The sequence below is a fragment of the Anser brachyrhynchus genome (genome assembly GCF_964034855.1).
Source record: "Anser brachyrhynchus genome assembly, chromosome: 6".
In the NCBI taxonomy this organism is placed as follows: domain Eukaryota; kingdom Metazoa; phylum Chordata; class Aves; order Anseriformes; family Anatidae; genus Anser; species Anser brachyrhynchus.
In genome coordinates this window covers 41,121,601-41,142,531 of record NC_137700.1, presented here as the reverse complement: position 1 = coordinate 41,142,531, position 20,931 = coordinate 41,121,601, and the positions used below count along the sequence as shown (strand labels likewise).

The 20,931-nt window shown below is 43.1% G+C and overlaps 1 protein-coding gene across 6 annotated transcripts in view; it reads right to left on the bottom strand.

Moving 5' to 3' along the window:
* Positions 1-4,627: 4,627 nt before the first annotated feature.
* The window catches only part of LOC308196993 (uncharacterized protein), a 35,436-nt gene continuing 19,132 nt past the window's right edge, over positions 4,628-20,931 (bottom strand). For 2 of the 6 annotated variants that reach the window (XR_013952517.1, XM_080596740.1), the window contains 3 exons: positions 11,461-11,592; positions 9,795-9,875; positions 4,628-8,499 (listed from right to left, as the gene is read on the bottom strand). Coding sequence is in view for 3 of the 6 variants with exons in the window: in XM_080596740.1 (XP_080452866.1) it covers positions 8,489-8,499; positions 9,795-9,875; positions 11,461-11,592 (224 nt within the window). In the remaining 3 variants the exon portion in view is untranslated. The other 4 variants (XM_080596739.1, XM_080596738.1, XR_013952518.1 and 1 more) reach the window with 3 other exon arrangements.

Sequence of the window (20,931 nt, the reverse complement as noted above, 5' to 3'; positions counted from 1 at the left end):
AAGAAGGGCCAGCAGATCTGAGGTGGAAATTAATGAGTTTTCCTAATGAGTCTATGGGCTCACAGCTCCAAGCCTGAATTTCAGCCTTATGGTCTCCACTGTCTGGGTCCATGCATTGTTTTAGGGACATACCATCGTTCCCTAACGATGCTGACATGTTCTCCCTGGGTGAAGCACTTCATCTGCTGCCAGACTCATTAGATGATGCACATTCACCTGCGGTTGAACCTGTGTGGCTCCTTAAAGCTCAGCCTTTGCAGTGGGTTAGCATTCCCCGAAGCTGAGGGAGAAACAGGAGAGCAGGGGTGAGAGTGGAAACTCTTCCCTCTGCATCCTCCTCCGGCTGAGTGGTGCAGTGGGAGTCTCTGTTACCTTCCACACATCTCCAATATTCCACAGCAGGCATTTATTTTAATGTCTGAGGTAAACATATTGGAAGGAAAAAGAGAAATTTTGCCAATGTTTAGCCTTACTGACTGATATCCTGCAACTGTTGTACAGGGATTTGCATTATGTGCCAAGACTTGATGAGAAAGATGTTTCACGAGCAACTCAGAGAGTGGGTGGATCCTGCCCCAAGACATAATTTTTTTTTTCCTTCCTTGAACTAGAATTTACTTACTGGAAAGTCTCCTTGCATTGCTAGTAAATTTTGTGCTCTGAGGAGAAGGTTAAAATAAATGTTGTGAGGACTACAAATGTGCCCAGATAATCACTTTAGTAGCAGTGACATTTCTGGTGCAATTTTGGGGTAGATCACAGCAGAGCAATAAATAACTTCCTATTATTGACGCTGAAACCAAATATTTGTTGTGAGCACAACATGTAAGGCAGTTATGACTGGCAGCCTTCTGTTATCACAAGCTGAAAAAATATTTGTAAAGTCGTCAAGCGTGAGATACTCAGTGTGCTGGATTTGTCAAGCTGATGTCATCAGATACTGCTGATGTGTATTCAAATAACTGGGATTTCATGATTTTTTGTCACAGAAAAGCCCTTTGGCAGCTCTTCTCCAGCCTGCAGGATAAGCTGAGTGCTGGTGGCTCGGTGCTGGCTGTTCCAGGGCAGCCTGCCTGTCCTGTGAGCTCTGGGGGAGCTGATCCCAAATTGGGATGGAGGAGCACAGGTAAATGCTGAGCCTTCTCCTGAACAGGATCCAGGCCCGCTGAATTGAAACTCACTTTAAAAATACAACTCATGTTATGAATGTCTCAGTGACATTTTAATTAACTTGAAGATGTCCAGGGAGCAGAAAACATGCTGCAAAATTCCCATCCTTCTACCACATCTGTGATGAGTTAATGCCATGTGGTGTATGCATCATGCATTCAGTCACAGCTTAGTTCTGCCGAGGTCAACCCACGACACAGCAGTTAGTTTCTGGAACTCATTCAACCATCTTAACTATTTGCCGAGGAGCCACCACAACCCCACCTACGTGGGTGAGCTCGGCAGCTGCACAGCTCTCATGTGGTGATGTAAGGGGGCACCCATGGCATGGGGACTTCATGGGATTGGGAAGCCCCACTCTCAGTCATCCTACCCTGGCTGCTGTCTCCTCTAGGGTTGGGAAAAAAGTCACAAGACTTTCTTTTTGGGTGCAGGATGAACGGACGTTCTATCCAGCACCTTTTCTGTGCTTGACATGCATGGACAAGAGTAATGGGAAAGTGGGAACCCACCCTGATAGAAACAATTGTTCTGGTGTGATTGTAAGTGATTGCTTTAAAAGCTGCGCACAATTTGTCTTTCCTTCTCCGGCAACTCCCCTGAGGTTAATTAGTGCAATATTTTTTGTTAATCTTGTGGCAGGGAGGAAATTTGGAAGAGATAGCCAGTAGTGACCTCAAGTTCATAGGTTCTCAAAAAAAAAAAAAATAAATAAAAAGAAAGAAACTGAAAATAACTTCCTTTAAACCAAAACATACCGTTTTCCTCATTCTTTTTGTCTGAGTTGAAAAGTAACATTTGACAACTGTTGATCAAGACGACAAATCTTGGAAATAGTTTGTCATAAATATCACATTGAACCTGAAAAGAAGCCACCTTAGGATATTGATGCTAAAGCATTTACATGGGAGGAGAACACAGACTGAATGAAGTGAGATTTTTCACAATTTCAAGGCTGATAAATAAGGAAAACACAGCACAATGAAGTATCTCCCAGCTAGCATCTGAGAAAAACAGGTTAAAAATAAATCATATGCAGATAAATACAGAGATGCTAACTACAGGAGGCTGTTACTGGGCCTTTGTAACTGTTGGCTGCAACAGGAAAAATCACAACATAGAGGCAACGTTTTAACACCATGCTGTTTCAGCCCAACTACTGAAATTATCAAGTATTTTTAGAAGGCATTTTGCACCACAAGTAGCCCATTAGAAGTAAGGTATTTGCAATGATGCCAGCTAACAAAGCCAGACTTGAGCCTATTCTTAGGGGGCTAAGTTATCAGATGTGCATCCAAGGGATGCTTCTGGGGAATGCCCTGGCTGAAGTTTGGGCAATGAGAAGTCGCGACGGTCACCTCTGATTCTAGACCCATATGCTCCACTTACCACAAAAGCTCAGAAGAAACTATGAAATCTATAGAAATGACCCTCAAAGCATTTCAGAATGTCAGAGTTAAATGCTGAATTTTAACATCTTTGGCTTAACCAGAATTGGATCTTTTCTCCCCAGAGAGCCTCTCTTGATATCTATCCCTATGCAGTTTTCATACAGATGGTGGGGAACCGTGCTGGCTCTGTCTATGGCTGGGGAGAATCCAAGACAAGAGATGCCCAGCGTCTTGTTTAATGCAGCTTTTTTCGCACCGGTGGGAATACCAGCAGTCTGGTAGCTCTGTTCATTTTCAGAAAAAAAAAAAAAAAAACACATTTTTTGCAGTGTTCCTTTTCTTGTTTTTCTACTGTCTGCAAATACATTTGTGTCTCAGTAGGGGTTAGTTCATACGCACTCACAATGTCGGGGTCTGCAGAGCCTACTCGGCTGATGATCAAAGGATGCAGTTTTGGAGACCAGCCACTCTTCTGCCTCTGGGCTTGTCCTCTCCAAGTTCACAGTCTTGCTGGTCATTTAAAGGCAAACATCCAAATTCACCACCTTTTTGTGATGAATTATGCACTTATTTATGCATAGACTGCTGCAAAGATAAGACTGTGTGATAACACTTTATTAAAATCTATTAGCTTGCTGGGATCCTACTGCAGACAGTAAGGGGTGATCATATGGGATGTTGTGAGTTAAAACCGGCAATTCTCTTGAAAATATCCTGTAGAAAACAGTCTTTCAGTCCCTGCAGAGGCAAGGAAAACCCCACTACTTCCAGCATTTCCCAAAAGACTTTCTGGTTATTACCAAAGATGCAAGAATTTTTAAATAGGTCAGCATGGTTCACATTCAAAATGCCAAGTGATGGAGACACGTAATTGACCTGAAGATTAAAGCTGAAAACCCTCATTCCCCCAGTGCCCAGAAGGTTACAGAGGGAGCACCAGAGTGCTTTCACCATTGGGAAGGCCAAGGGGGAATATTGAAAGTATTTGTTTTCCTCCATTGGTAATTACTGCCCTTGGAGTTTCCATTTAAGAAGGCAATTTCAGAATGGAGGATTTTGAATAGCACGTGGAACCATAACACTGGGTAACATTATTTAATTGCAGAGCCGTAACAATGCCCAGTGTTTCAGCAGCCTTAAAATGTAAGTCTTAGTTCAGTAACCTTTAAGATTTGTTATTCTTTGCCTTATCACTGAGTCGTAACATTGTTGAGGTGGTTATCTCTAAGAGGTTTAAATTTCTAATCTATTAAAGTAATTTTAGCAATTTATTATTTCTAGGCCATTGAGGAAAGGTTAAAATGAAAATTACACTGGAGGGAATAAGTTCTGTTCCAAGTAGAGGTTGAAAACATCTCAGCTGTAGAAAGCAGTAAGGTTTCAGGGGAAGAAGCACTTATCAAGGGAAATGAAATGACTGATAACTATTGATTAAAGCAGCTTGAGTGAGGCAATGTGAAAGGATTTTTTCCCCCAGTAATGTAACAGGGAATTTGCAATGCATGATTTAGACAGCTTCTACCTCGGAGGTGCTTTTGCACATCTGAGTTAGACTTTTAGCACTATATTACAAGAACGGAAAATTTCATTTTCGGGAGTACACAGAAAGACCAGCATCCATCTCTGCACAGCCATCCACCCAATTTAAATAAATCTACATGGTGCAGGAGAAGCTATGAATACTGATGTTTGGGAGCAGGAGCGAGCCCAGAGATTCTCACATCCTAAAACCTTGTGGGTGCCAGCTGGACAAATCACCTTCACAATTTAAATTTGTGATGGGCAGAAGAGGCAATGCTCTACTTTGGCCACGTTGAGCGTCATTTGGTCATGGCTTAATGACTGCTCAATGCCTGTTGCAGCACTGGCATTTTGGTCATTGCTCATCGCTCATGTGTTTCTCTCCTCCTGCCTCACAGTCCATAGCCTTGCTCACTGCTGAGCTTTGAGGGATCCAAGTGCATCTGGGTTTCTGCCATGCCCTGCAAGTGAGACCAACTTGAGGGAACAAAAATCATTTGTCTCTCTGTGCAGAAACAGCAACAGCAGGAAAACCTTTTAAAAAAAAAAACTAGCCCTTAATGCTAGCTGTGTTTGTTTTATTTTATTTTTGTACAATATCAGCAGTTGATTTTATTAATTTTTTACAGCACTGTTGGGAAATTTAATAGTGCTATAAAATCTAGTATAAAAACCCTGTAATTGTCTTATCTCTTCAAATTAAATGCATACTCTGGGAATTTTAAAAATAGAGACTATCAACTGGATAGGCCCATTACTATGAATAATTTCCCTCTTAAACAAATACTGAGTCCTGACACAATAGACAATAGCCCTCCTGATTTGTTTAGGGGTGAATATGCCAAGGCTCGCTAAAAGGGGTGTTTTGTTCATTGACCCCTGTCTGCTGAGGGCTTCTTTTGAGCTGCCACGTGTGCAGAGCAAATTGCAAAGCACCATGGACTCTTGTCCGCTGTGTGATTGCACAGCAAGTTGTTTGAAAACAAATAATTCAGTCATTTAATGTATTTTCACATAGCAAAACTGTGTAGTCCTTGGTACGGATGAATGGCACGTTCAGTAAAAGGAACAACCCGCCTGGGGCCACTGGAGGTAAGTCTCCAGGAGGTGGTGGCACGGCAGGTTTTATGGGAGGGCACAGACTTTTAAGGCACAGAGTCACAATTTAAGCAGAGGAAAGAGGAAAATTGATGCTTTCCATCAGCCCAGGACCAAACACTCAAAACCATGCTTTTCCCGATGGCTTCTAGAAGGTCATAGCTCTCCCCATCAGCTGGGCCCAGCTTTATCCCAGTGTGCCCCCAGCCCAATGCCCCAGCTCAGGGCTTGCAGCCACCATGGCATCCAGCTTCTTCAGCTCACCAAGGCTGGGTTTTCCTTGTTGATCATGTCCCCATTAAGGTCTTCTTACTTTTGATATATATATATATTTTTTTTTTGGTAAGGAGAATGTGACTTTGCAGGCAGTGACTATAATGAGGAGTTTTTGCCTTCAGGGTTCATCTCTACCACTGACAGAAACTGCAGGATGGATATGTTTTATGCTCCTCTGCGTAAAGAAGAATGTAAAAAAGAATGAGAGCACCGAATCTGGCACGGAGTTTCCTCCTTCCTTCCTTGGTCAGATGGCTTCCCAGGCTTCCCATGCGGGGCTGGTGCCAGGGTGCTGTGCTGTGGGCAGGAACTGCAATCCCTGTTCAAGGACGTGGAGCCAACAGGTGACACGTTGTGTGTTCAAAGAGGACATCCAACACTCATCCCATAGCCTCCAGGCATTATTCTAAAGCCCCTGCAAAATACCTTTGTCCCAAACAAGCACCAGATGGAAATGGATTTTTTTTTTTAACCTAATTGTGTGAATGGCAGGGGTGCTACTCATCGTCCTCCACCCCCCCGAGTGCTGAGCACCCGACGGCAGGCACACGCTGCATGTTTTATTTCCAGAACGAAAGACGCCATCTGCAGCGTAGCCCCCTGTTTATGTCTGCTGTATCTCTGCAGACTGAAAACTGTTGTGTGTGTCAAAGCAGAGCCTCTCCAGTTGATGAACTTTTTCTTTTATTTATTTTTTTTTCTTACAGGGATGACTCACATAATAGTGCAGAGAGAAAGTCATTTCCAATCACAGGGCTATTTCTGAAAGTGTGCTTGGCACCAGTGTGGAAATCTTGGCTAAAGGTGGTTGGTTGTAGTGGCATACACAATACCCAAAGGCAGAAGTCCTGATGAATTTCTGACAGAGGAGGCTGGGAGATAATTCATCCAGCAGCTTGAGAAGGACTCTGCACCTCTCTTCCAGATAATTGAACTTTAATTTATTTAAATTTAATGGGAAACCATATGGAGAGGAACAGAAAGCTAATTTAAAGCAGTGCTCAAAGCAATCAATATGTTAACAGATTCCTTCAACTTTTCACACTTGGTTGCTGAAAAATGCTTAAAATGTATGTTTTTTTTATCTGGTATTATGAAAACACAGGGTTTCTGGCATGTTGTAATCAAAACTCAAGAGCCAAAATGAGCCTCTGTTGTGAAAATGAAAATATAATTTGAAAGCACAGATCTTATTAGAAGTGAAAATAACAACTAAGATATCTTTTATCAAAAACCACACATCTCTGAAGTCTCCTAAAAAGACAAGTATAAATCCTAGAGGGTTCAAATTGCTGGCCTTCATATGGCGCAGAATAAAACCAATAAAATAGTTGTGTGAATTGCATTAACATACTGAAATTGGCAGCAAAAATCCAGCAAAGAACCCTTGAATGTAAATGGAGTAAATACAGATTATGGAAGGAGAACACAAAATTACCAAGTATGCACAGTAAGGATGAAAGAAAAACTTTTATCAATTTTCATATTTTCCTTACACTTTTGGTCCACCTCAAGATCAATTCTTTTCATACTGAGTTTTGAAAAGCAACTTCCAATAGATTTTCAGGGGCAGGATATCTAATACCGTGCTTCTGCTCTTAGATGTTGATCTTGTAACACTGATCCTCTTGCGTCCCATGTTCAGATGATTATATTTTTTTGCTCACAGCAAGGTACTAATTGATTTAATTCTGTTATATATTAAACAAATTGTAGACATCTTAATATCTGAGAAAATAAGAAACATTCTCAGATTTTATCTAATAAAAATATAATGGTTTAGTAATGTCAGTGAGCTGTCAGTTTATATACGTAGTTTGTAATTTATGTTAAGGCTTCATCTATGCAAGGCTTGAAGAGTACAAGCTGTACAGGGAAGCAAAGCCCGTACTTTCCTAAAGTTTATTAACTTGGGATTGTTAAGAAGGCTGGAAGCTGAAAAGAGCAGATACTCCCTGCAATGAACTTTCAGCAACCCTTACAAAGTCTTATGGAAATTCTATAAATAGTCTTCAGTCTAACCTCACTCAGGGCAGGTCTGACTTCTCTGTGGCTTTTAAAAAAAATAAAAAAATTCTAAGCAGCATTTTGGACATTACTTTTTGTAAGCAAATGTTCCTGCAGCCTTTTTCATTATCTGAGGCCTGGAATTCATTTCAGATTTGCCAAGTCCTCTCCCAGAAACTTAGTGAAGTGATACAGCTCCGCGGAGATTAATAGCTCCAAAGGAAAAGGAGAAAATAATGTCTACAGTAGGTTTTTATTTTTATTTTTTAGATTTTATTTTATTTTTTATATTTTAATAATGTAAGACTATGTTCCTTCTATTTCTCTGCACCTTTTCTCCTTGGATTTTTTCTATGCTGGGATAGTCTTGACTATAGGTCAATGGATAATTAAAGTTCCTGTGTCCTGTAAATACTGTTTATTTCTTGCAAGATCAACATAATAGTAAAGCTCCTGGATACCAAGTGAAAATGAAAGACTCTTTTAAATAAAATACATCATAAAACTGATGTAATTAAGATGTTTGTCTTCCAGTGGCTAGTCTGCTGGAAGCAATTCACCTACAGTGTAATGCAGAGGAGCTGGAAATTACACTTTCTGTGAGCTTCTTAAGGCTTTATGAAAAAAAAAACCTGTTATGATCAGTAAAAATTGTTATGGCCAGGCCTTAAAGCCAGCATCCTGAAGGAAGAGGACGAAGCCCGTGTCTGCGTCCCAGGATGCCCGCAGCAGCTGAGCAGTTGGGGTGTGCGATGCCCATTTGACAACCAGCATGGACCTCCCTCCCTCCCTGGCAGGGCTCCAGGGCAGTGCTGGAGGGGTGCACGTTCCTGAGCTCAGGTCTGGTGGCTGGGATGACTTTAATCTTCTGCAAACTGCACCTTCTGCTTCCTGAAGAGATTTCTGAATGCAAGTGGGGGTGGCATCTCACCACTCCCAGCGTCCCAGCTCAAAGTGTGAGCAGCCTCTGCTGATTTGGAAGAAGTCAAGAAAAACCCCTCAAGTCAAAAAGTTCTTGTGGTCTGTCAGGCAATCACTGGGAGGTCAGAAGAACCGAATTAATTAATGGCATAAATACGGTGCAATCAAATTCATTAACAGTTACTCAGCAAATCTCCTTTCAACCTCTCACAGGGAAAACCACCCTTCAGGGCCTTTAATTACTAACTTGAGGATTCCTTCTGTTCTGTTACCAGCTGCCACCCAGAGAGCTGCCAAGATCCATCTTTAAACAGTTTAGGTTCCTTCCTCAACCATGGGGTCTGAGGGAGGGTTTCAGAATTTCAGCACAGTGGTTAGAAACCCAATTCCACCCTCAAATGTATTCAAGACCTATATATATATCCATTTCATCTTGTACTACCCTTCCACTTAAATAATTCTGGTTATCCCTAGACGATTTTTATAGAAAATTATTCTAGCCTTCTCAGTCTTTAATCTCCTGACTTTCTCTGTGATACCTGAGCAGATAAGTTGGTTAAGCCACTGGCTTTGGCTGCAAGCTATAAACCACTCTGCTGATTTTCCTTTACACTCTTCCTTCCAGAAAGCGGTTCTGTTAGGCCAATGCTCACTTACACTACCCTCCTAAACTAGCTGGGATTATGGTTTCTTGGGAAAATGAAGGGAAGTGGTAAGGGATAATCAGTGAGAGGACATTGCTTTATTTGCTAGGCAGAAGCTCCATGGCAGTAATGGTGATGACTTCATTAAATTAATGTTGTAACTAGCTTAAATTATGAAATGCAGAGCTACAGAAAGGAGCAGGCAATAAGAGGATTTTAAACAATTAACATGGGATGTCCAAGGCTTGCTCATAGGGTAAATTGGTATTTGTATTTTTAATTGGTGAGTAGTGAGGTTGCTTCTTTTATTGACTTGAGGCTTTCTGTTAGGGGCCTACATCCAAACATTGGCCTGTCCAGTAATTTAAGACACTCATCTTTGGAAATTGTTTCACAGAAGGAACATCATTAATCATAATTTGTGATTGTCACTGAAATGTTTTGAAATACTATAGGTCTCCTGCCTGTTATTTTTAGCCCTCCTCTCAGCTCAGCTGTGTAATTGTGCCAGTGGCTGTGGCACTTGGCATGGAGAAAGTAGCAGGGTAGGGCAGATGTGGAGCCACACATCGTCCTGAAGGCTAAACTCCCCTGGGAGATTCCTGCTTTCCTGTGAAGCAGCAACTCCTGGAAGTGAGATGGGACTCAGCTGGAGATGGGCCACGTGCTACATCTCTGCTCTTCCCACCTTTCTTTCGAGCATCATGTTTGTGGGGGCTCGTGCTCCCTGCAGCCAGGGAAACAGCTGCCAAGCAACCCTCCTCACCCTCCTCTTCATCCTTGTCCTCATCCTCTGCAGGTGGGGTTTGATCACCCCTGCACTCCATTAAAGCAGGATTTGTTTTATCTGCAAAGCAAGATCACGTAATGACATGCAGACACTGCTATTTTGTACTTGAGACCTGTTGAAGACAGCTTCTGGTTTAAAATATAAATTAGCAACTTCTCTGTAAAGATGAGCCCAAAAGATCATTGAAAAGAAAATCCCAAACCTCTAGTCCAAAGTATCATGGGGCTTGTCTATAATTATGTAGCTTAAAAGAAAATGCTAAACATAGCAATGTTAAACCACACACAGTATGGGATCTCCTTTCCCAAAATCACAACCAGGGCTGTGGTTAGCTCTCCAGGCATTTGTTCAGAGGCAGGGCTAGCAGCAGAGCCTGCATCTTGTACGTGTGATCATAGCACCATGATGTGAGCCCAAGGGAAGGATGTCCGAGACTGAAGTGACGTTTTGTGCAAACAGGAGGATGCCTGGGGATTCTGGGGGGACATGCTGGAGAGAGGAAGGGATAAAGAAGCTTTGACTCCTGCTTGCAGGCTGTGTGCAGCACCTGAGACCCACGCACCTCGAGGTGTGGAGCTGTAGCGAAGCAGTCTGACCTGCCTGAGTGTCTCCAGAGGGGCCCCCAAATAGTCTAAGTTTAGTAAAAACACTAAAGTCTCTCCAGACTCACTCAAAAGGTATGGATGACATCATGTAATGCTGCTAGTGACTTCCTTAAACCACACATGGGATTAGAAAAAGTTTATGTGTATGTACTCCTGCGTTATGTATCAGAAGTAGAGCATGTGCAAATCTCATTTACAAACTGAAAGCAACACGATGCCCCGACACACCAGGTCTCACCAGGGCTGTGCCATTTCTTTATGCTCAGGTCTGCTTTCCCATAAAGTACGTCTGACACAGGCTCTTTAATATCCTAAAGACCAGTGGTGCACATTATTAATGTATTGAAGATATGATACCAGAAATTTCCATTTATACAGCAGTGTCTGTAATTTACTTAATTAAAACAAAGAACGCAACATAAGAAGTAGCACTAATGAATGGCTCCCCTCACCTTTTACAACCAAGAACCATCCATCACTTACAGAGGAAGCTGGTTTTTCAGCTGACTTCACCCTTTATTAGAATTTATTATTTTTTCTTTCCATGGCAGAAAGTCTTTTCTGGTTCCCAAGGCACAGTTCAGGATGTACAAATCAAGCAGTACAGAAAAACGTCAGTTGTCTGTTGACTGGAATAAGGAGTGTTGCTGCCATGTGCCTTCACCTGAGAAATGCACTTATCTGGAAAATATTGCTGCAGTTTTGCAGAGCCCAACACCTGGAAATCCCAGCCCTGACTGACCCTCCATCTACGACATTGGTTGGATTGCCTGCAAGGAGCAAATCCTTTTCTCCTGCAGGATTTCCCTCCCGCCTTCTGAACCTTCAGTCTCACCTGGTCCTCATCCCCACCCCCATCTGCACTCCTTACCAAGCTGTCTGGAAATAGAAATAACAGCGGTCCCTCTAGACTTCTCCAATCTCTATGGAAAGATTGGTTGGTTCACTGTGATTCACTGTTGTTATTTTCTTTTCTTTTCTTTTTTTTTTTTTTTTTTTTTTCCTTCCTCAGCGTGGGTGTACGTGTTAGACATTACCTGGCACAGAGACAGGTGAGGAAGGAGAAGGGGTTGGGCTGTGGGTGTGAAGCTGGAGCAGGCTGGAACTCGCTGTACATGGTATAGGGACAGTGTCCGTTCCTGGGGCTTGCCCTTCAGATACTTCTGGTCCTACGGGAGAAAAGTGAGAAGAAATAAAAAGCCTGTTGTCTCAGATTGACATGTTTTCAAACCATTCTCATTGAATTTTCTGGGGATAACCTTGCCAAGCAGAGCACCTGTCCTCAAAACAGGCAGCCAAGTGAAGCAACGCTCTCTAACAAAAATGATAGGAGTGATGGGTTCATCGGCAGAGGAAACTGGAGATCATGGCATCCCCCTCCCTGTTTAACAAAGAAACCTCCTTCTACCTCCTTTTGTTCTTCAGTCTCTATCCATGCTACCTCAGACTCACAGGCTCCTAATATATTTCCTGTCACATAGCTCCTAGCCCTCGTTTTATGGATGGGGAGTGAATCGCAGAGAGAGAGAGATCCGTCCTGTGAGACCTGTGGGGATCGCTTTGCAGACCTGGATGTGGGTGACATGCTGAAGACAGAGAGCAGGGAATCAGACCTGGGCTTTCAAAGTCCCTGTGACCACTGCCACAGACGTGGCAGATCAGAAATATTCCATTCATCACGGGGCAGACTTTTACAGAATAAACATTCAGCTGCAGCTTTCTGCAGCACCGGGAGCTCCACGTCTCCCTGCTAGCATCTGCGTAACATTTTAATCCTTTTTCCATCGTCCATTGTGTATTTTGTTCCTACACCCTTTTGATCCTAAGTGTTAAAAATGGGCTGACACGGGTAGTCCTATATCCCTTGCCTGTGCGGACTGGCTGCTTCCAAAGGTCTCCCCATGACTGTAACTTTTCCATCGCTCTTCGAAATACCAGAGTCCTTCACAGCCCTTGGTTTCTGCAGAAAGAGGCCGGTTCTTGTAATACACAGCAAGAAATTCCTGTGGTGGTGTTTCAAAGTGCCAGCACATGTGGACTGCTCTCTGGGTACATATTTTTACTGTTTCCATTTCAGCATGATTTAAGGCTGTGGGGAAAATAGTTACAAAGGGGCTAAAAACAAAACCCCAAGCTCTCCGAGATGGCTGAGGTCGGGCAGCTTAATTTCGTACTTAGCAATCACGATCTGCAGTGAGATAATTAGACTCAAAAGTCAAAAGAAAAGAGACAGATGTTTTCAAACCTGTTCAGCAGAGATTCTGCCTTTGATTGTGACAATTTAGCATATGAAATAAAACTATCTATAGTTGGAACTGGAGTTTAATTTCTGAGGAAAAAAAAATCTGCTTCCTCAGAGGAAGCTATCTTGGAAAGGAACAAATAGCTTGTGAAAACTAGCAAGATAAAAGGCACAGTTAAGTCAAAAATTAATGAGTTTTGCCCTTTGTAGAGCTTAAGCCCCAGCTACAACAGAAAGGCCATTGGAGTATATGATAAACTATTACTGCACACAAAGATAAGAATAAAAACTGTCCTTTTGATCTGTTTCCATAATAACAGTAACTTTGAGAAACAAAAGAAGTGCATAGGACATCCCTGTCTACCAAAGACTTTAAAAGACTACATATGGAAAAATCATGATACTTGCAGTTTTTGAGTTGAATTTTCCAAATTTTTGTTTTAATACTGGGCTAGAATGAAGTCGACAACGACAGTTCAAGTTACACTGGCTGAAGATTTTCTCCCATTTGATTTTTTTTGTGGACCTCAGCTCTAGCTTTCAGAAAGCAACCAAACAGATTGCAGGAGGATCGAGGAAGAAAAAAGATAATTATGCGAGCGGAAGCTAATTAGGATTCTAGAGTATTGGAAAGACCAAGTGCACACAGACTGTGAAAGGTCAGGTAACTAAGAAACAGTCCAATTAAATTTACTTTCCCCTTCGGCTTTCCAAGGAAACCTCCACAGCCACAGAACATTTCAGACCCAAAGGAAAATGGAAATATTAGATTCACTTTAGAGAAAGTTTTTTTAAGTGTTTTCTCAAGAGCACTGGTATATGGCTGTAAACTACACATAACTTTGAACTGCAAGAGTAGAAATCAGTAGAAAAGCAGCACACATAGCAATTATCTGATTACCCATCCTTATGTGGACATGTAACAAAAACAGAGCTGCTCAGAGTCCACTCTGTGGCTGACCTTTCATACTGCAGAGCTGTAATCCAATAACTTCCAATATTTAATGTGAAACGTGTGGTCATGAATAAAATCTCTATGGACTGGTCAGGAAGAGGAATGACTTTAACTCTGCCAAGAGGAAAGAAGTTACCATGTTCAGAAATCTTTACTACATTATCAGGCTGGCCCTGAGCAAACTGCTGAGGGAACCAGCCGTGCCACAAGTGGTGGCTGTTGGTGTCAGAGCTCACCCTCTGGCCACCGGGCGCTGGTGTGAATGATCTCCATGCATGTGAGCTGTATTAATCACTTCCCAGTTGGGGTCATTGGCTGGGGAAACTTAATCCATTGGTTCATGGTAGAATCACATATTATGATATGATTTCCTTTCTAATAATATCTGTATTTCAGAGACAATTCATATTCAATATCTTTTTTTCTTGATAAAGTATTCTATTGAGCAGTTTCTGCATATGTTCAAAGTTACATAGAAGGATTTTTGTAATAAACTGTTGCACAATAACATAAAAATTTATTAGAGCTACAATTAACCTGGATAGTTCAAAGTCCTCAAGCAATTGTTCCCAAATTGTTCCTACTCTCCAGCTTCCCTTTCATAAAGTAACTGATTTCTATGTACAGGCTAGCAAAGTCCGTCTGAGGGCCAACTCATTCCCTAAGCAAAACTGATCCACATCTTAATCTAGCTGCTTCTGTATATGTTCTACTGCTGAAATTTGTCTTTTTGTATGTTTGTACCATCAAGGCTTTCAGTCACTCTTCTCCTCATCTTTTTGTTCCTCTCTTCTCACGGTTTCCTACGAGCCACAACAATCTCCCTTATGAACGTTCAGTGCACCCATGGTCTCATTGCCTGTGTGCTCTCAGTCTCATCACTCTCAATGCCCCTTCTCATGGGCAGGCACAGGTGTCTTACCCTTGCCTCGGAATGTCTTTATTAGGAAATTGCCCTCAGTGCTTGGATAAGCTAAAAGTATTAACCTTTTGCTAATGTTATCTTGTTTAATGATGAAGCCCCCAGATCCCTAGCAAAACTGAACATTGTTCCTACTACAGCAGAATGTAGGTGGCACACCCTGTGGATCACTGCAGCTCCCAGATCAAAGATGGCCAAAAAAGATTGGTGGATGATAATTCTTTCTTCATATATAGCTGAAAGAAACCATGCAAATAGAGCAAAGTTGCTCTTTAAGGCTTGCAAATAAGCCTTTTACAATGTGAATCATAGAACAAAACAAAACAAAACAAAAAAATCTGCAGAGGATGTTTTCTTTAGATCTTTGAAAAAAAGCATTTTATGAAAATATATTGCTACTGATGTTTATGCAGTTCTCTGCTTTTACAAACAAATTTCCCTTCTGCTTTTCTTAGATATTGAGATCAATACTGATTTTTTCCAGAGTCTGAGGGATTGAATTTGTTCTTTTATGGGTATTTCTTTGCTGTTCTTCAAACTGATATCTGCTTACCCTATTTGGTTGGAGGTTGTAATTTACCTGTGAGGTAGGAGGGAATTATCCTCATTTTTCAAGGAGGATGTCTGAGTTTCAGAGATTGACTTACCTAAGGTCACTCAGTGTGACAGAAACAGGTACAGGAGCAGATTCAGACCACTTGTTGTCCAAACCTATACTGAAACTGTTAGATGTCTTTCCTGGGAGCAGCAACTGGATTATATCTGCAGGGTATCCTGTTTTATTATGGGCTAATTGACACAGAAAAATATTTTCAGACAAAATTAATGTTTAACGAATTAGTAAAATGAAAAGTTGATTTAAAAAATGCTTCTGACTCTAATCATAGTAGGAGATGAAGAAGACACACTGTCTTCTTCTGAAAAATCTTGTTTTCCTGTAGTTTGAACCACAACAGAATTCAGATCTTGCAGGAATACAGCAAGAGATTAAGTATGTCTTATTTATATGTCATTTGTTATAATAAATACTTTTTAAATGCTTGCAAAGTCCTGTCTTCCTAACCATCTGCTTCCAAACAGAATCCACACAAAATGCTACTTCAGTTATTTAGATAAATGTATGTAGGTGCTTTCTAGCCTTTGCAGGTCTTACAGGCAAAAAATAATTAGATGAAAAAGCGTCCCAATTTAATTAGGATGAAAATAAAATCTCTCTATATTCTGTTATTTGGAAGAATGCATTGAAACGTGGCTCACCATCAGACACAGGAGAGTGTCATTTCTGATAGTCTGAATCTTTCAGTGCAATATAATAAATTTACATTTACTTAATGCAAGGCTATACGGAAATATTCTTAGTAATACTACTGGGATGAAAGTTCTGATATTCCAAACTCCAGGGGACAAAGACATCCTTAATGTACTCTTTGAGGCTTTGGTGTGTAGGGACAAAGCAAACACAATGGGTTGCACACAAGTGAAAACAACCCGTGTCTAATTTAGCTTCAGATATGAAACATTTATTTGTATTTAAACTCATGCTTTAAGCTCTCCATACAATTGAAGGAGATAAATTTCTCCCCTGGGCTGTTTCCACCATCCTTGTCTCCCACTGAAGCCTAAACCTGAACTCTTTGGTGAGCGTTGGTCACCTGAAGTGGGAGAGAAGTTTGTCCTTGCCAGGGGCAGAAGAGCATGAAGAGAGGCTGGACAGCTAACACCAGGACCGTCTGGCCCAGTTTTTAATTTCCTGACCATTGACACCATGGAATGTCACCGTGCTGTAGCAGGTGGCCTGGATGAGACCTCAAGGATTCACTAAGAACAAAAGCTGGCCCACTGGGGCATCGTGTATATTGAAAACGCAGAACAGAGGTGCTGAAAGCCTCAGGATCCCTGATACTGTCGTGTGAGGGCTCTGGTTTAGCGACAGAGAGCTGCAAGGAGGCCATCTCACCTCAGGCATGGCTCACTTGGTGGGGATGGTGCCAGCAGGACCTTTGCTCAAAGCAGGGCCAGTGACTGCGGTGGCGGAGGTTGTGTGGGCGGTGGGTGCGTAGTCGATAAGATCCCCGGGTCACAAGCAGCCAGGAGCGAGCAGCTGGACAAAAATGGCTTTTCCGGGGACTGGGTTACGCAATTTGTTCTTGTGATGATGAGGGTTCGGCTGTGACGTGGGGAAGCAGATGCAAGAGAGGGCTCATCACAGGAAGTCTGCGCAGTCCCCAGGGGATAAGCTGTTACCGGGGGAGTTGTTATCGTAAGAGATGAACAAAAAGCCACAAATCCAAACCAATGCTCCTACGCTGCCTGGGTGCAGGGGGATATGTTGTGCTCATCTGCTTGGAGAACTGCAATCCCAAAGTTTAGCTCTTCTAGCACTCACCGCCTAGCAGGCAAACGAGAAGGAGCAGCATGAAATGTGAGCGGCCTCGCTCCTCTGCCCATCTGTGTCTTCTCCTTTTTATGCTCGTGCATATTAGCATCTAACATCTCTGAACTTAATTCTCACTGTACTTCTTCTCCAGCCCAGATTTGACCTCTTCTTGCATGGCAATACTTTGTTCATAAAAATTGCTCTTCCTAGCCATCTAGCCAGTTCCTTATTCAGGCAGCTGCTCTTCTCTTTTCTCACCACCCCCTCCCCCCCCAAAAAAAACCAAAAAACAACAACAAAAAAAAACAACTCTCAGACTGTGTGTAATGGCAGAAAACTTTTCAGTTCCACATTTTACTTTCATGTATATCAGTGCCTTCGGTGCCTTCTCTAGGAAAAGGGGACGTGGGGGACACTGCAGAGCCTCTAACCTTCATGGGATCACCCAGACTATCCAACAGATAAGTGGGCTATCCAGTCCTTCCATTTGGAATTCAAACTGGACTCCTATTTTGAGAAACTTTGGTTCCTTCCTCCCCAGAATGATCCCCACATGGGGTCCCCAGTTTTGGGTACTACATTGCAAAGACACCACAGATCAGAGGCCGTGATTGCCTCTGGAGGTTGCAAATACCACAGGAGAGGCATAGCTGAGATTGGGTGTTGATTCAGGCAAGCAGGAAAGAAAAAAAAAGAAAACCAGTTAAAAACATAAAGTCCCTGGGAAACAGCTCAGATTTTTAGACATCATTGATTTGATTTTTTAATCTCTTTTTCCAGTCTGAAAAATCCCCCAAATGAGAAGTGTGTCTCAGGCAAACGCAGACATCACATAGCCCCCACCACCACTGTGCAGCAAGGCGCAGGACAGCTGAAGGCTGTGGACATGTGAGCTGTGCTTTGGCCAGGAATCACTCTCAGTCTCTTTCTGAATACCCTTTGCTACACCACAGACACCATGATCAGTGCAAACAGCATGTGTTTTGGCAAAAGTGGAGTAATTCCTGCAAAACAGATATTAAATATACTTCTCAGCTAACACAGAGTGCTGTCAGCACCCATCAAGGTAATGAGGAGGGAAGACGTAAGGAGATGGCACTGGGCTCCGTAGCATTATTCGCAGTTAATTGGGTAGCAGGAGTCCAAGCTCAAGGCTGGATCCTTAGTTTTTAAAGATGTGCATGGAGAATTAAGCATTAATAGGGATGGCAGTCATCATGAAGCAAAACAAAAAGCCTCGTGTCCCCCTATGAAAATGTAAGTTTAAGTACAGCAGCTGCCAGCAGAGAGATAATTGGGTGCACTCCTGGCCTTCTCTGCAGAGCCTACCCTGCAGCCAGCCCTTAAAAGCCATCTCCCAGTGAAGAAGTGTGCCTGCCTCATATTAAGCTGTTTAAATGGTGCACTGTAATCATGCTTACAGATGTTTTAAGAGTAGGTAAGTAGGAAACTGCAGGTCTTTAATTATAGGTCAGCCTGCAGACAGTGTGCTTGGCTCGACTGAAAGCAAAGCCTCTGCTGCCTGGGGCGACCTTGGAAAGTGCCTGGGCAGGAGCTGGAGCTGGTTCCCTCCTGGCTTTCGGCTTCCCATGGCAAACACAGCTTACCACGGGCACATCCAGCTCCCAGAGCTTCCCACGGCAAACACAGGACACAACAGCAGTCCCTGCCTGATCGGGGGAGAGGCACTGAAATAAGGCTGGGTTTTCCCAGCCCAGCCCCAGAGCTCCCTGAACTGGGTGCCCCTCTTTTTGCATGCCGTGGGACGTGGCTGCTGATGGGTGCTGGGTCACAGCGGGTCTGAGCTGGACCCTGCCTGCCCTTTCCTTCCTCACTCTTGCTTTCCCACCTGCTGGACAAACCCAGGCTGCAGAACCGACGAGCACACCCAAGCGAGAGGGAGCGCTGCTAATTACAGGGTACATGACATTGCTGCTGTTTGCCTGATTCCACAAGGAAACACTTTCTCCCTGTCACCATCTTGCCTTCTTTCATCCTTTCCTGCGGTGAGCACCACAGGGCAGTGTCCCTGTGTGTGCGCGAACGTGCAAAACATTACGAGCGGAACTGAAGTGCACTGGCAACAGCAACAGTGCCAGCATGCTTGAAAAGCTGGTTAACCAGAAGCAGCAGCCGTGTTAAGAGGTGGCAACCCTTTCTGCAGAGCGATGCGCCTCGTACACATTCAGTGGCAGCTCAGCCATCAAATATCCCGCTGCCCTTTAATTATTTTTTACTTCTGTTAGCCTGGCAGGGCAGTGCTACCTGAGAAAGAAAACCAAGCCGAATGCCTCCTGGCGTGCTGCCTGGCAGCTTGCTTCGTGAGCTGGGCACACTGCTGACCAGCGCTGTGCCAGCTGCGGGGATGGGAGCTCGGCCGCCCCTCGGTGCCTGATCGTACACTAGGAAGGGGACAGAACAAGACTTTCTCTTCACTATCTTCTTGTTTTCCACTTGTAAACTTAGGGTCTCAGCAAGTAATGACTTCATTAAGAAGATTAAGCACTTTTCTATTAAAAGGTTTAAAGACTGCAAATACCAGTCGAGCGTCAAAAATGTACTGCTCATATTAAAATATTTTTTTTCACTTGGGAAGTGCTCTGAAATCATTCCCTCTCCTGGGTTAGCTGTGTGGCTCACAGATGTACCAGCTCCTCTTTTATTTTACCCATACCCGGGTACCTCTCTTGATCTTCCCACTGGTTTCCCCATCAACACTGCAGGGAGATACCTGCGATTATTGGGGTGTTTTTAGAGTCATGCTCCCCATTGCTGTGATGCTGCAAAGCAGGAGAGGAAAACCATTTCAGGGCATTTCAGAGAAATGGGCAAACAGAGCAGACAGGTTGAAGGTGGCGTTGGCACCGCTGGGTGTAGGGACACCCTGGGGACCTGCCAGCGCTTGTCACCTCTGTCCCACTGCAGACCTGTCCCCTGCCCTGGAGGATCAATACTGCTCTAAAACCAGCTCCCTTCCCCACTTGTAAGGCTGGAATTGAAATTGCATGAGGGACCAAAAGCTGAGACTTTATGAAGGCTTTATGAAGACAGAAGGTTTTGTCAGTTTTGTGTTTTTATTGTTCTGAGGCAATAGGAGTCCTGCCCGAGGCTGCGCAGGGAGAGAGGAGGCAAAGCGAGGATCGTGCTCCCGGGGCAGCAGGTATAGGCAATAAGCAATAACTAATATAGGCAATAAGCGTGACATGAGAGGATTTCACACCTACTGAGAAATGCGTAGCAGGTTCCTATGTCAACAGGAGCAGTACCAGTGGCAGCTAGCAGCGGTGTGCTTGGGCTCATAGCAAATCCTTTATCAAGTGACTGAGGCCGGGGGAAGGCATCACCGCCATCCCCGACTTTTATTAAGCGAAAGAAAACCAATAAACAGGAAGGAGTTGCATGTGGAGAGACCACAGTCGATGGAATGAAACGGGAATAAAGGTTAAAGGATGGTTAGCAAATTTAAATGTGAGTGTTTCCAGACTCTCTTGGAAGCGGATGAAAGACTCTGATCTCCTCCAGGCTATTCTGAGAGGTTTTGGTTCAGGGCTGAGAAAAGCATTATGTAAAATATGCTTTCCTGCAACAGTTCCACTGTTTCACCGTTTCCTGACCTTGAAAATCAGAATAATTTAACTATTTCAATGGGTTTACCGTAGTGATGTCTACTGATAACTTGGAGCTAAGAGCTTGCTCACACTTAAAGCTTTTCAGCACGGCTCTCTCACTGGTAATTCTAGCTTTTACCAGCAAATGCTTTTAATGGCAGAGATATGTCAGACATGTAGTAGTACATCGAGTCATTTGTGTGAACAGAACTGCTGTCTCAGTGCTTGAGGATTGCAGAGGAAGGTATGCTCATACAGGACAGAGAAAAATCCCATGCCTCTGTTCCTCACACGCTCAGAAATACAATATCAGTGTCTAAACACCTGTGATCCAGGCCTTTTTGTTGTTGTCGTTGTTGTTCATGTTGCCAAAATTTCAATCTTTTTTCTTTTTTAAATACTTG